The sequence below is a fragment of the Eptatretus burgeri genome, chromosome 7, assembly GCF_056783735.1.
Source record: "Eptatretus burgeri isolate ZD-2024b chromosome 7, Ebu_testis_v1, whole genome shotgun sequence".
Classification (NCBI taxonomy): domain Eukaryota; kingdom Metazoa; phylum Chordata; class Myxini; order Myxiniformes; family Myxinidae; genus Eptatretus; species Eptatretus burgeri.
This window is the reverse complement of record NC_140967.1, coordinates 54,056,017-54,071,016: the sequence shown is the minus strand read 5'-3', so window position 1 is coordinate 54,071,016 and position 15,000 is coordinate 54,056,017. Positions and strand designations below refer to the sequence as shown.

The 15,000-nt window shown below is 41.9% G+C and overlaps 1 protein-coding gene and 1 long non-coding RNA gene across 4 annotated transcripts in view; one reads left to right on the top strand and one right to left on the bottom strand.

The window, feature by feature from the left end:
• Positions 1-15,000, top strand: part of LOC147023282 (uncharacterized) — a 157,181-nt gene that overhangs the window by 103,065 nt on the left and 39,116 nt on the right. Inside the window, exon 4 of the long non-coding RNA XR_015060123.1 lies at positions 3,243-3,400. This is a non-coding gene — a long non-coding RNA (uncharacterized LOC147023282). The remainder of the gene's footprint in view (positions 1-3,242; positions 3,401-15,000) is intronic.
• The window catches only part of LOC147023283 (myosin light chain kinase 3-like), a 193,249-nt gene that overhangs the window by 147,957 nt on the left and 30,292 nt on the right, over positions 1-15,000 (bottom strand). For 2 of the 3 annotated variants that reach the window (XM_085888520.1, XM_085888521.1), the window contains exon 1: positions 10,380-10,507. The exons of the other annotated variant lie outside the window; for it this stretch is intronic. In XM_085888520.1, coding sequence (XP_085744646.1) covers positions 10,380-10,492 — 113 coding nt within the window. In that variant the 5' untranslated portion in view covers positions 10,493-10,507. Of the gene's footprint in view, positions 1-10,379; positions 10,508-15,000 lie in introns of those variants that run through there. 3 annotated transcript variants of the gene reach the window in all.

Sequence of the window (15,000 nt, the reverse complement as noted above, 5' to 3'; positions counted from 1 at the left end):
GTATGGTAATACTCCATGTAGAGGATAATACAGGGAAAAAAAATGGCCACCCATTCAAATGTGTACACAATGATATGCTCATCATCTCCAAAAGAGTGAAGTCATAAGCATTTAAAAGCCATAACTTTTATTCTCGAGCATTTTCTGAACTACCAAGACTTAAAAAGATGCCAAAATACATCGCTAAAGTACATCAGGAGATCGCTAAATCACCAATTTTGTACTTCTTTTCATTATTCCCCTCTCAAAACAATGTAAAACTATAGCCCGACCTACCTCAATAACTGCTGAAGTCATGATGGTGATTCCAACACGAGGCAATTACTTTGTCTCTGGGCTAGTGCATGGAACCAAAAATTTTAAATATATAAAACATTAATCATTTTATTACGAAAATAAATCAAATGCAAATGTGGACTCTATCAAACCAGTCCAGAATCGTGAGGGGTTGAAATCTTCACTTGACAGAACCATTCCAACAGCTACACATAGCCAAACCATCACCCAAATCAACTGAAACAGGTATTAAAACAATTTAATAACAAAGATGGATTTAATCTACAACTCAGGGATTCAAACCCAGACTAGACAGCTTGGAGGTATTTGTGCGATGGGACATCCAGTTTAACGTCCATCCGAGGGACGGCACACACATTGATGAATCTCCCTGCCTGCAGCAGACATGCACATTCTCTCGGCTGCTCATTCTGCAAACAATTTGGGTATTACTATACATAAAGTTAATTATATTTGAAAACTTTGATTTGCATCATTTTGGTAGATAATTTAAAAAACGACAGGTAAATTAATGTTTACAATTTTTACCCCCAAAAAATGATATATGGTAAAAGCAGGATGGGGGCGGGGCGGGGTAGAATGAATCATAAGCCTAATTTAAAAACATAGTTGGATTTCATCCATTCCAAAATAACAAAATATGTGAAACATTAAGCATTTTATTACCTCCAAAAAATTGCAGAAAAAAAAATGTAAGAACATGGATGAAACCTCAAAAAAATATAAAAAAAACAAGGTAGGAATGACACCACATGACAATGCCACAATACGACACAACGATCCTCTTCTGATTTAGCATCAATATATCTTCTGACGTTCCATCACAATCCCACAACAAAAGTAAAATGTTTAAAATGGTGCATATCATTTTAAAACTGACATAGGAAGTGAAGGAGGAATTGGGGGTCTTCTGTATGCGAACCTGGGTAGGATCAGTGACTCACCTCTTCCCTGACGATGACAGATTAACTTCAATCCGCTGTGTGTTGATCTGTGGAGATTCAGTTTCGCTTCTTATATCGTACCCTCTGAGGTATTCTTCGCTAAACTCCCTTTACTCATGGAACCTACCTGTCAGACATTGCACTGCTGTGATCTCAGCAACTATTTCAAAACTGCTCCTTGTATACCCTCATTGGCGTCATTTTGGGTGCGTTACTCGTCATTTTCGAGAAGGCACTCGCTGGTTAACTGTTGCGTACCCTCAGAACTTATCCATCCCTCCAACCTCTTCTGGCCTTCAAGTAACATGTCGTCCTTTACAGCTTGGAGTTCTCATCTTCATCGTCTGTGATACAGCTACACCTGTAGATTTGGATTCTTCTCCATGCTTTGGTGATACAACGACTTCACCTTCTGAGGTCTTGTAAAACGTGACTGTCCAGTTGGCTTCATCCTGTGTGCACCCTCCTGACTAGATCCTTTCAACCATGCTCACCGCCACCCTTTCACTTATTGATAACCCGCTGAGGTTTACTGTACAAACTGGTTGTGTACTGGGGGTTGCTGGTGGACTGAGTGCATCTGCAGATACTTGGGGGGGGGGGTGGATAGAGAATGGAGAGGGCAGAGGGTGCAAGACCAGAAATGAGGAGGAAGAAGACAGAGAGACCACTGACCTGTCAGCGATGGCGAAATGATAGAAAAATACATCAACCGGGTGCATGGGGACCCCATCTTGCTGCTCGACTATTCATTCCACCCATGCAATGTCCATTATGTTTCTCTCAGATCTTTAGGAACAGTGTGCCAACAAGGTTCTTTTTAACTTTTCTTTAATATCGCATTAGCTACATCTTATACTCAAGTAGAAATTTTATTGTACTCATTAGCATTAAAGGATTCGCTCCACAACCAGCGAGACAGTTAAGGAGAACCCCCACCACCACTCTACCAGCTACCCCATCACCACAAATAGGACACCAACCCATGGCGTTTGCCCATATTCTCTCCTATAAATGCTGAACATCAAGTGAGGAAGCAACCCGTACCATTTTAAGTCTTTGGTACAACTCAGCCACGGTCAGAACCCCAGAGTCAGAATTGGACCACCGACCTCCCAGACTCAGAAAGGACATTCTCATCATTTTTGACCAAGTCTGGTCTAACATGTTTATATTGCCTGTCCACAAATTACAATACTCACCCCAAACCAGGTGAAAAGCTTTCAGAGAGTGCATGGAAATATGGCAAAATACAGGAAGTTACCTTGAGTTTTGTTGATGTCCTTATCAGCAGTCTTGGCTGACAGCATGGCCAAGAGGTAAGCACACTTGCCTCTAAGCTGTCTAGCCAGGGTTTGAATTCAGTCCCACCTATAAACCATCATCCCAGTGTTTTACAGGCAGGGTGATTCATCAATGTGTGTGCTGTCCCTTGGATTGACGTTAAACAGATGTCCTGTCGACTAACATCCGTTGTTGGACGTTAAAAATCTCACGGTGTCCTTCGGAAAGAGTAGGTGAGATATCTTCGGCACCATGACCAAATTCCAAATTCCTGCCCTAACCAGCAGAGGGCATTGCATCAGAAGAACAGCCACATCAGCCAATGATGCTACCCTGCGGCCTTGTGCTGCTTCCGAATAAAGAAGAGATCAGCAGTCTGGTTCACTAATATGCTGCACAATATAGGGAGGAAGACGTATTTCCAGGCACAACAAGTAGAAGTTCCGAATATGACAAATAAATGTAGTCTTATCAGCAGCTTGATGGAGTAATGTTGTCCCCTCTGGGCTAGCTCCCCTGCCTCACATCTTGCTCAGCTTGATGCCATGGAAACCAAGTCCTCAAGATTATTGGAATCTTTTGCAATGAAACTGAGTCTATAAGCCATTCACTGTGCCATCGCAAACAGGCCAGTGATCTCAGTCTTATACTGTCTCCTTTCTGGTCTTGCACCCTCTGCTCTTTCCATGCTTTGTCATCCAACCCCCTCCCCTACAGGTTTCTTTCTGCAGGGCAGAAATGGTCCACCATGAAACTCCTTCTGGTGAAACTACCTACATCCCGGATCACTGCTCATCTCTACTCATTTGTTCCTCTTTTTTACCCGGCTGTGGAACCAACTTCCACATCTTCTTCAATCTCATTCTTCCCTCCAGGTATTCAAGACAGCTGTTCACCACTAGTTCAGCAGATATGTGCATGAATTGTGCCTTTGATGATAAGACATGACATTTCGCTCACAAATAGGGCAGGTGTGTCGTATGAAGGATATTTGGCTGTCGGGCCATCGCAGATATGTGTCCTGACAACAATGGTGCCCATTTTCCAAAATGGCCACCATTGGTAGTGTGGAGGAAATAATTATATTAATGTATTCTAAATTGTAATTGTGCTGGTGTTTTATAAATTTAAGTTTTATGCTATAAGTCGAATTATCTGTCAGTGCCCTCTTCCCTTTGGCCAAGAGTCTTTTGCCCTAAATGTTGATAAAAATGTGTTGTTGTGAAGCGGTGTGACCTGGGCTGATAACAGTACTTCTCACCAAGAAGGCACGTATGCAGTTAGAGTTAACAACCCCCTCCACTCTCCCATGAAAGTATAAATGCCTTGAAATGTAATCTTGTTTTAGTGCAAGCACGTGTGATGTGCAAGCACGTGAATTACCCTTGGCAGTCGTGGAAGGCTTACCCTTGGTGATCGTTTTGTGATCGCAGATATCTAGTTTTTATAATCTAATTTCTGATTTATTTAACTAACTCTTCATCGGGTTCTCCACTGCAGAAAAGGTGTAATTCTAAAAATGCTATGAAGTAACTCACCACAAGTTTGAAAGCAACCCTCTATAAAGCAATGGGCAATTACCTGAAACTTGCACTATCACATTCCATGGCTTACCTGATTCTGAAATCTTTTGTGTCATTTATAGCCGTTAAATATTGCTGTCTGGCCCGATGTATTTTAGTTGTCGGTGCATATTTTATGGCACTTGTAAAGAGCAGTGTACTGAAGATCTACATTTAAGCATTTGTACTGCAACCCTTCTCCATCTTGCAACCACAACTGGTTGAGGCACTGACGATGGCTGAGGTTCTTTGTCGTTTGGCCCATACAACACCGTAGAAACAAGGAGCTGGTACACCAGGTCCCCACATTTTTGGTGGTATGAGGAATACATCTGTTTGAAATGAAAGTTAAATCTTGAACGTTTTTTGAAATATTGGGTACACAAGCCAAGTTACTGAAATGGTTGCCATGGCCATATAATTCAGCCAATCACAGCCGTGTTCTAATCAGGTTGAGATAATGTCATGAGGAATAGATATCTACAATATGAAAGTGAAATGTTCAACGTTTTTTGAAATATCACGGACACAAAAGTACATGGACAGATAACCGGTCAGTTGGTCGGACGGAGCTCATTTTGATGTCCCCCGTCTCTGACCTTGTCGGAGGAGCAGAGGACAACGAGTACTGAGAGTGAAAGTAACACAGATGACTCTTGACGTTGGGGGTCAAATGAATCATATATTGAATATGTCTCCTAACTATGGAGATTTTTATTTTTAATTTTTAGGAGAGACATATTTTGAATATGTCTCTCCTAACTATAACCACCTTGGCAAGATGAATGGCATCATTATCAGCATCATGCTCATGGTTTTCTTAGTGCAGATCCAACATCTTCATTGCAAATGAGGACCACTTCACAGCCTTGCTTGTGAGTTTCCATGTCTGGAAAGTAGGCCAGTGTTCTATTCTTTATTTTGGTGGAGTTGACACGCCCCGTCACTACAGTTAACAGTTGACCACTCTGATGCTGTTGAGATGTACACGGTGATCAGTCTGAAAACTAGTGCAACAAGATTGTCCATGCAGGCTTCCTCAATATAGGACATGAGTTCAGCAAATGGAATGTCATCGTTAACAGCATCTACATGTGATTATTCAGATGTTTTCGTGTCTCGTACTTTATTGTGCAGTGAGACCACGCACTGGACATGATACTTGGCCTCTTGTGAAACTAGGTCTCCAGCACTCAGTTTGGCTAGCAGGGACTTGTCTTGCAATTTGACAGCATGCTGCCTGACATGGAAATCGAGCTGCAAGGTGGATACCTCGTGCAAGGGCTCTCCAGATGCAGGTTTATCACAGAAGAAACATGTCTCGATGGAAGGTGGTGCCTGTTGCATGCACTTTCGGGTGAACTTATTAAGGGCATCTGCGTGGTCTTCAACAGGTACTTTGCACTTCTCAGACCACTGAAGTTTTGCTTTGTTGTACTTCAGTCTACACGAGTCTTGCCATTTTCCTTTGTGATTCTGAAATGTTGCCTCAATGCCCTCACCTTCATATAGTTGTGACAGGTTTATTGATTTAGGCAAACATCCAATCTGGTGGAAACCTACAAGGTTGTCAGTGATGGTCTTGTAACCTGCTCTGCTGGTGTCACATCTTGAATTACCTGGACAGCATAAAATCTCCAATGTGTCTTCCTGACACAGAACACATTTGTTCCTATCTGTCATCACACATTGTGTGCCTAATGTTCCAGGTTGTAGAGGGTCCACCACCTTGTATACTTTAGCCTCATGATACTCATGATACTTTAGCCTCATGATATAGTGTGCACTCATGATACTGTTCTATCACTACTATTATAGAAACTACCACCAGGAAAGCTAAGTCTACTGTTACTCTATAGGTCAATTCTACAGCTGCAAGACTTGGACAGTACCTGAAAGAAAAATATGCAAAATATGAAAAGTATGAAAACAGAAATACACTATATCCATCTCTGCTGAGCGTACCAAACATCTTTGAGTAATCAATATACATGCCAAAAGGAGAATCATCATTGTAAACAGAAGCACAGTTTATTACATACTATCACGGATCAGCTCGCTTCCCTCGCCTCTCCACACGTCGTTACAAAGATTTATGTCACAGATTTGCTGTGTTGTCATGATTTACACCAATCATAATACAAACATTTATTTTGTACAAATTTATTTCTAATATTGGTGATATTATATTTATTTGTAATTTATTACCCTCGTTTGTAATTGTTATTAAAAAAAAAACTTTAAAACAAAAAAACCTTCAATTTTAAAATGAAACCAAGTGTCCCATGCTCACCATGAGGTCAAACTTAGTCCGTGTACTAAGTTTGGTGGCAATTGGCCCAGTAGTTTTTTTGCATGATTGGTGATAACATGCCGCATTACCTTCCACCACACAGGTTAGAGGAGGTTGGCAGCAAATGGGATAAGTGGAGGTTGGCTTTGGGGCTTCCCACTCTCTGGGGATATGCACTTTGCAAAAATGCAAGTTATCTCCACAGCTGACTTGTAATACCCTCTGCCACCACCACCAGGTGGTGCTGCACAATACACATTTATATTGAGCATTTTCATCACCCTTCCCTCCCAAATCCCTGCGACAACAGATGAAACCAAGTAGCTCATGTTCACCATGAGGTCAAACACACACACACACACACACACACACACACACACACACACACACACACACACACACACACACACACACATACACACACACACACACACACACACACACACACACACACACACACACACATACACACATATACACACACACACACACACACACACACACACACACACTGACATTTATTTATTTGAAGAGAAGAAAGGGAAGATTAGTCTCCCAAATAGAGGTAAAATAGTAAAAGATGGTGACCATTTTGAATTTTTTTGTGGTGGATATTGTAGTGACCTTTTCTTTATTTTAAAGGGCAGGTTGCGGGTCACCAAACATGTTCTGAAAATTTATCAATATGATTATATGTGCATTAAATAGTTTGATGCAAACTATTGTGGTTGCCTAACTATTGGGAAGGTTGATGAATTTTAACTCCGAAGTTGTTATTTATCGAGGCTGTTGAAAAAACAGCCACGTGCCATATATGGATGGTGACGTCACGTTCTCCAAAACAAAGCGGACGCTCACTCGCTCATTGAAGAAGTGTCCAGTTCAGCGGGCCGTTCTTTCGCTTTTTATGAGCTTGCAACTGTCTATATTATCCTTTTTTTATTTTGAATTATTGTAGAACAAAGTTATTTTGATATTTGTACATCATGCCTCGTACGTGTGTAGTCATGTTTTGCGAAAATGGCTGGAAAACGGGTAATCGCTCCCACCGATGCCCGAAGGAATCAAACATTCACCGGCAGTGGATAAGATTTGTACAAACAAAACGGGCGAATTTTCCCCCAAAGAAAACGGGTAAAGAGGACCCTTTGGATAGACTTGTCATTTGTGGTGACCATTTCACAGCCGAGGATTACGAAGGCAACGCAATGAGTGAGTTCGGTTTCAAAACAACTGCTCAAGTGAGACTGAAGCGTGACGCTGTGCCCACCATTCAACCTTCTCCTCCTCAGCTGGCTCCTGCTTCATCTTCTCACACTGTGTCACCTCCGATTATTCGCAATTTAGTTTTAATGGCCAATTATTCAATTAGCGCCAACGTATTTTGCCTTTTCGCAATGTCATCGCAAGGAAAAACACAAAGAGAAGAGAAGAGAGAGAGAGAGAAAAAAAAAACACTTTTAAACAACCACACAGGCCGTTCCTTCGCTCTCGTAAATGACGCCTGGATTGGGGCATTGTGTTTATCTATAAATGCGCATAAGAAATCGAGAAATTATTAGAATACAGTAAGTCATCACCATCCGGAAGTCTGTACGTTGTAACCCGTAATGGGGAACGCGGCTGAGAATCTCTTCCCCATCGGCCATGCCTACGCAGCAACGTGTCCTGTCATTGGTTGGTAAATAAATGGCCATAACTTGGGAAGCACTTGTCTGATTAATATCAAACCTTGAAAAGGCATATCCACAGGGCCCCAGCAATATACCTGGCAAGTTTAAATTAGATTGGACCAGTGGTTGGCGAGAAACAGCGGTCACAGACACACACACACACACACACACACACACACACACACACACACACACATTGCTGGAATTATAGATAGATATGCCACAATAGTCTCTTGAAAGTTGGGGTTTGTTCTCACTGTTCACTTTCGCTGGGGTCAAGCTCAGTTGTCAGAAAGACTTCACCGCCAAGGCTACGGTGTACAATATATTTGGGTCCATTATTGATTCATTCTATTTCTGACTCTTGAGTGACTGGAGGGTTAAAAAAAATTATATCAAGTCACAGACGAATCAAACTTTACATTATTTTATGCATCGAACAAGAAAATGAAAATCTACAAACCAATCTGCCTGGTGGAGTCTGTCAGTGTGAACTGCCGGACAGTCAGTCCTGCCACTTGTACACGAGATAGGCCGTTTTCTGGCACTTGCAAGTGGCTCAAATTTATATGGCTCAGGGCCAGAAACTCCATAGTATAAATTCCCATCATCCTCCGACTCGGCCTCGGCAATATCGGAATGAAAACACTCAATTTCATCGCCGCTGAAATCTCTCTCTGATTCGCATCTCACCATTGTTCACACGCCGTTTCCGAATGTTCACGAAGTTTTCGGAGAATGTGACGTCATAGCATCTTGGGTAAATTCCGGTCTATTTTTCGATCACTGACAAAAGTTTAGACTTAAAAGTTAATTTTAGCATATTTTGAGTTTCAAATGTAAGAAAATAATTGCCCAACGATTATTAATGTGCTTACAACCTTCGAATCACGTGAAGTCATCAGCGACCCAAAACCTGCTCTTTCACAATGGTGGCCATTTTTCAAAAAAAAAGTTTTTCAAAAAATGGCCACCATTGTTATCAAAGGATAAATCTTGGATGGCCCGATAGCACAGGTCCTAAGAAAGATTTTTTTGGCTAACTAAACCAACTTTCATTTTTTTATCATCATAGGCACAATTCCTCCAAATATATCACATATCTGATGAACTACATCATCTCAGATCGTCCCCAGTCCAAAACCATGATCTTTTCTACCCTCGTCAATCCCACCCCAATCCTTCCCCGATCCAAATTTCCAGTTTTCTTCCTGAGAGTTTCCTTATGTATCCATCTCATCCCCCCCCGCCCCACCCCATGCTTCCTCTCCTCCCTCCCCACACCCATTGTTTGTCCGCCTCCTTCTGTCTTGGCCTTCGGCTTCTGCTGTTATTGTTTCCCCCCTCTCTCAACTGTTTCTTTTGGCCTGTTGTGTCCTGATGTGTTCAGTGTACTGTTGTTATTGTTTCATGTGCAGTCTGTTGCTGCTGGTTGCATCATTTTCTGGAAGTGCAGCTGTGCCGTTGAATATGGAGTGTTCCTGTTGTCAGTAAGCTGGTACTTGTTTTGCCGACCTTGGAAGGATGGCAGGCTGAGTCAACCCACCTCGTGTCATTTATATGGCACGACTCGGACTCAAAATGAAGACCCTAGCATCTTAAGGAAGAAATTGGGACCACACTCTGTGCAGAGCGTTGGTGCTGCTTAAGCAGTCTCCTTGGCTATTGGGCACAATCCTGGAAAGGTCGCCACTCCGACACAGTGTACCAGCAAGCTGGCACTCATTTTGCCGACCTTGGAAGGATGGCAGGCCGACTTGACCCCACCTGGTATTAATTCAACAGTTGAGAGGGATTTGAACTCAGGACCCTAGGATCCAAAGCCCACCACCAAAACCATTAAGCCAACACCAGGCTAACACGTTCAGTGTACGAGTACTGTACCTGCTCTTCCACAAGCTTCGACTGTGCAGTACTGTTTATACAAAAAAAGTCACGATAATATTCAACATCAGAAATGTCAACATCCATATACATAATAGGTATAACAAAGGCAATGTTGAAAGAACGCTGCACAAAGATTCAATGAAGCTAGTTGTAAAATAATTACATAGCATGTGATAATTACCACCTTGCTAGTTTTGTTGACTTTTTTTTTTAATGGCAGGAGATGTACAGTACATGATGATCACTATTTGTTCAAATTAAAACACTGAGCCAATAAATTTATAACACCACTACTTGTCGCATATCCAAAGTTATGCAGTGAATGCCACGATGTGTTTTTGAGAGACATATAAGGAATGTTCTAAAGCAGAAGGGCATGCTGGGTGTGACGTTGCCATGTGCTGAAGTCGGACGTTGGAATCCAAAAGAGATAACTCACTCATCAACACCTTGGCACAAAACGACACACTCTAAAATGGAGTGTTCAATGGTGTAGAACCAGAAGGCACTGGAAGTTGCACCAACACAACCCGACACCATCCAGAAAGCCATCACTTGGAAAATGACTTCATTGTCAAGTTGCAAGAAGCCCAACGACGTAATGCTCGCTTTCTGCAAAGGCGATTGTCGGTCTGCGGTTGGCAGATATGATTTTTAAAAAATGAATTTTATCAGTTAAATGTTGATAAGAGTATGTTTACCGCTCATGGAGCTGGCAGGATAGCCAAGAGATTTGCACACTCACCTCTGAGCTGTCTCGCCTGGTTATGAATCTCGACCATCCTGGTGTTTCACAGGCAGGGCAAGGCATCAGTGTTTGTGCCGTCCCTCAGATGGACGTTAAACTGGGGGGTCTCGTCTGCCAGCATTAGCCAGTGGACTTTCAAAATAGTGCGGTGTCTTTTGTGAAGCGGAGGGGAGCTATTTCCGACATTTTGGAGAAATTACAAAGTCATGACCAGATGTGTCTCAGCCGTTCCTCGGTGATGATGCAACTGGCGTGGCGATTTCAGGGAAGAATCCCAGTGATTTCTGAATTCACAAGCAACGACAGCTGCACCTCATTCATCATGACATACACATACTCATAAACTATATCAGTTAATGAAGACCATTGTTCAACTGGAGCCTAATGTTTGTCAGAAATTGGCACAAAGGCGTGTGCAGGTATATGCTGCACTAACTGTCGGGTTCAAGAGCAATGGCAAGATCTTCCTTCCACGTGAAAATTTGAATATATTCAACTTCAGCGCATTCCTCAGTGCAGTTGTTTACAGTGAAAAGGATTGTGTAAGTACAGTATTTATTTTGTTGAATGATACTATGATATACTAGAGATAGGCTAAAGCCATGATCTACCATTTTAAAGTATTATTCATACCAAGAAGTTTTATTGTTTTAAAATCCACTGCTTGCAATGATTAAAATAATTAGACGATCAACCTTTAGCTCTCCTGCACAAAGAGGCCTGGTTCCTTTTTACATCCGCTACTGAAGGTGAAGGAGGTTATGTTTTAACCCCTGTTTGTTTGTGTTGTTTGTTGGGTGGTCGTTAGACTACCCTTATTCTCAGGTTTTCCATCTGTGTGTATGTCTGTCTATTTGTTTGTTTGTTTGTTTGCATGTAATGGACAGCTCTGGAGGTCAGAGGAGTCAACCGATTTTGATGAAACTTGACTGGTAGGTTTATACCAGGATCTAGTTATATGCTTTCGAGCACCGTTGCTATGGATGCCACCGTTGCCTAGCAAACGGGACTTTGAAATTTTTGAAAAATTCGAAAAAAAAACATTTTCGAAAATCAAAAATCGGCTTCCGCGCTTTTATGCGCACTATAATCAACCTCTTTGTCAAAAAGTTTCAGCCCGATCCGTCAAAAACTGTATGACTAGTATGCAATTATATTACTATATGCTTTCACCCCAACGTTCGCGTTGGGATTCCCTAACGTCGGGTTAGGGAATCGAACACAAATGATGAATGGACAGTTGCTCATCATGTTCCTATATGGAACAACAAATGGCAAAAATGCCATCTGATGTGTTCTCTTATCTACATATTTCAAATTCGCCTTAGTCTAGCGACCACCCATGTTGCCTACCGGCTTGTCTGTTTGTTTTTCTGTCTGTGTACAGGATATCTCAAAAAGTTGTGGACGGATTCGGACGAAACCTGGTGGACAGGTTCGGTGTGTGACGAGGACAAACTGTTTAGATTTTGGTGAAGATCCTGATCCGGATCCGACTACTACAATTTTTAAGTGATTCTTCACCATTGAGTGTTCGGGCCAAAAACGATACAGTACTGTCATGATATTTCAAAAATGTATTGAGCCCGATATGTTCTCGTGGATGAGGCATTACGCGGCGGAGGTATGCGCTGTACCTAGTGCCCTTCTACTTGTTGATAAAAAATGTCAGAAAGGCCTGTGTGTGGCTCCATGTTGCCCTATATCTGTCACAATGGTTAAAATGGTGTTCGTGGGACTTGTAGGATGGCGGCCAGTTGGCCACAACAACAGTTAGTTATTATTGACCAGCTCAGCCCTTAAGCTAATCAGCTTATACATATCGTGAGTGACGCTTTGCCTTGGCAAAAACATCCGAGTGGAAATGTGCTTATCCCATGACGGGCGAGCCTGCACCATTCACAGAGCAAGTGAATTGCAATTTGACACAAATGGAGTATTTGTGTGTCTTGATGTTTAGTCGTATGGTTGTTGTGAATGTGACGTGTGTCTTTCAGTCAGGTTGAGGATATGGATGCAGAAGAGGAGAAGAGGTAGTCTCAGAAGTTAAAGGTTTTACATCCTTCTGTATATAAAAGATGAAAAATGGCGGATATTAAATCCCACACCCCCACTCGTTGTTCATGCATTCCTTTTCACACTAACTCACTGTTACTCCCTTCTCCTGTCAACCTTCTTTGTTTTTCTGACCCTCGCAGGCAAAATTTTAGGATATAGTTATTTACTATACAAGTGAGCTCTCCCCCTATGGGAGCAACAGGAAGGGTCATGTTGTGATCCTTTCAGGGGTTACATAGATTACAGTATATTTAGTCTCGGGTCACTTATTCTGTGGTGGATGCAATAAGCAGAGAATGCCTTTATGAAGTCTGGATTCCACCAGATTTCTTTCTGTTTCATGTTAAACAACAGTAAGGACTTTAAAAAGCTAATCATATGTGTTTGTGGTTTGTAATCTTTTATTTTATTTTATTTTTTTACTTCCGGTAAGCGTTTCCATGAAATGCCATGATAAGCTATTCATATATGTTAACATGGCATTTGTCCAAGCTGGACAAAAAAACCTTGGGGAGGATGGATATTACAGGATTATTGAGGAAAATACCAGGGGCATAGAAAAGGTCCCTTTATATGGTACGAGATGACCCGTGAACCCGTTGGGTTCCCGTTGTGACAGCGGTTGATAAAAAAAAAATCATTTCAAGAAAAAAAGATAGCTCCAGCGAACTATACCGCTGAGGTTGTTTCCATTGATCAAATTCTCCCGAAGAGTACTTGACTGGATCGGGAATTGATTTTTTTAATATTTTTTCTTGTTGCCCGATTTGAACACAACTTGATACTCCACACCGCAGGAGAATGGTGACTAAGGTGGGCCTAAAATTTTTGCACTATCGTGTACCATTTTGGCTGTATTTTGGGAACATACATACATACATAAATAGAAGATGAGAGTTTTGATAATATTTGGATGTGAGATGTGGCAAACAATAGAAAAAGAAGGGATATTCTATAGCTTGTAGAAAATGCTAAACAATATAAGAGAAGGGACATTCCATGGCTCGTGGAAAATGCCACACGATAGAAAATAAGACACATTCAAAAAATCTCGTGTGCATGATGTACTACCTTTGTGTTTTTATGAGGAACCAAGTAATGCTCCAGAAAAGTTCATATAAAAGGGGCACTAAATTTTTTAAACAAATTAATCACACACATTCACATTATCTTATGGGTTTTCATTCTTAACAAATACAAAAAAACTTTATGACGTACTGCCTGGGGGATGGCCAGACGGGTCTTAACCTCTATATGTAGGTCTCCCTTTTATATAAACTTTTCCAGAGCATTGCTTAGTTCCTCCTGAGAACACAAGGGCAGAACAGCATGCACACAAGATTTTTTTGAATGTGCCTTATTTTCTATTGTCTGGCATTTTCCACAAACCATGGAATGTCTCTTCTTTTCTATAGTTTGCCACATGGCACATTCCATATAAAGGGGCCTTTTCTATGCCCTTGGCATTCTCCCCAACATGGGTGATGAAGGTTGTGGTTAAGTTTCATCAAAATTGTGTTTGTGGTTTTGTACAAGAAAGCAAATACCTATTTTTGGGGAGCGACCCCCCCCCCCCCCACCAAGGGAATTTTCAATCCCTGTGTTAAAGTGGCATAAAGATTAGCCTGGTGTTGGCGCAGTGGTTAGGGCAGCGGCTTGGGATCCAAGAGGTCCTGAGTTCAAACCCCGTTGGGCCACTGAATTAATACACCAGGGGGTTGACTCAGCCTGTCATCCTTCCGAGGTCGGTGAAATGAGTACCAGTATACTGGGCTGGTGTATACCCCAGTTAAAATAGGTGTACCTTATCCCTGTGTTGTAAGAGACGACCAAGGTTGCGTCAGGAAGGGCATCCAGCGTAAAACATGTGCCAAATCACTATGCGGATCAAACGGATGATCCGCTGTGGCGACCCCTCACGGGAGCAGCCGAAAGAAGAAGAAGAAGAAGAAGTGTTAAAGTGGCATAAAGAGAAACCGTTTCATATAAAGGGCAGGGGGCAGATGGACGGACAGACAGACAGACTGACAGACACCCGAGTGATCTTTGAGGTTTTTTGTTAAAAAAAAATCCAGAATGGCGAATTGGACGTTGCTGAAATTTGGAACCTATTACCTCGACGTGCAAAGGATTTATTTCAGAAATATGCAGCCAATTTCGCCCGGTAAAAGCCGAGAAATGAATTTTTAGTCCCCATGTTAAAGGTGCATGCAAAGAAACCGTCACATATCAATTCTTCACCAAAATGGAATCA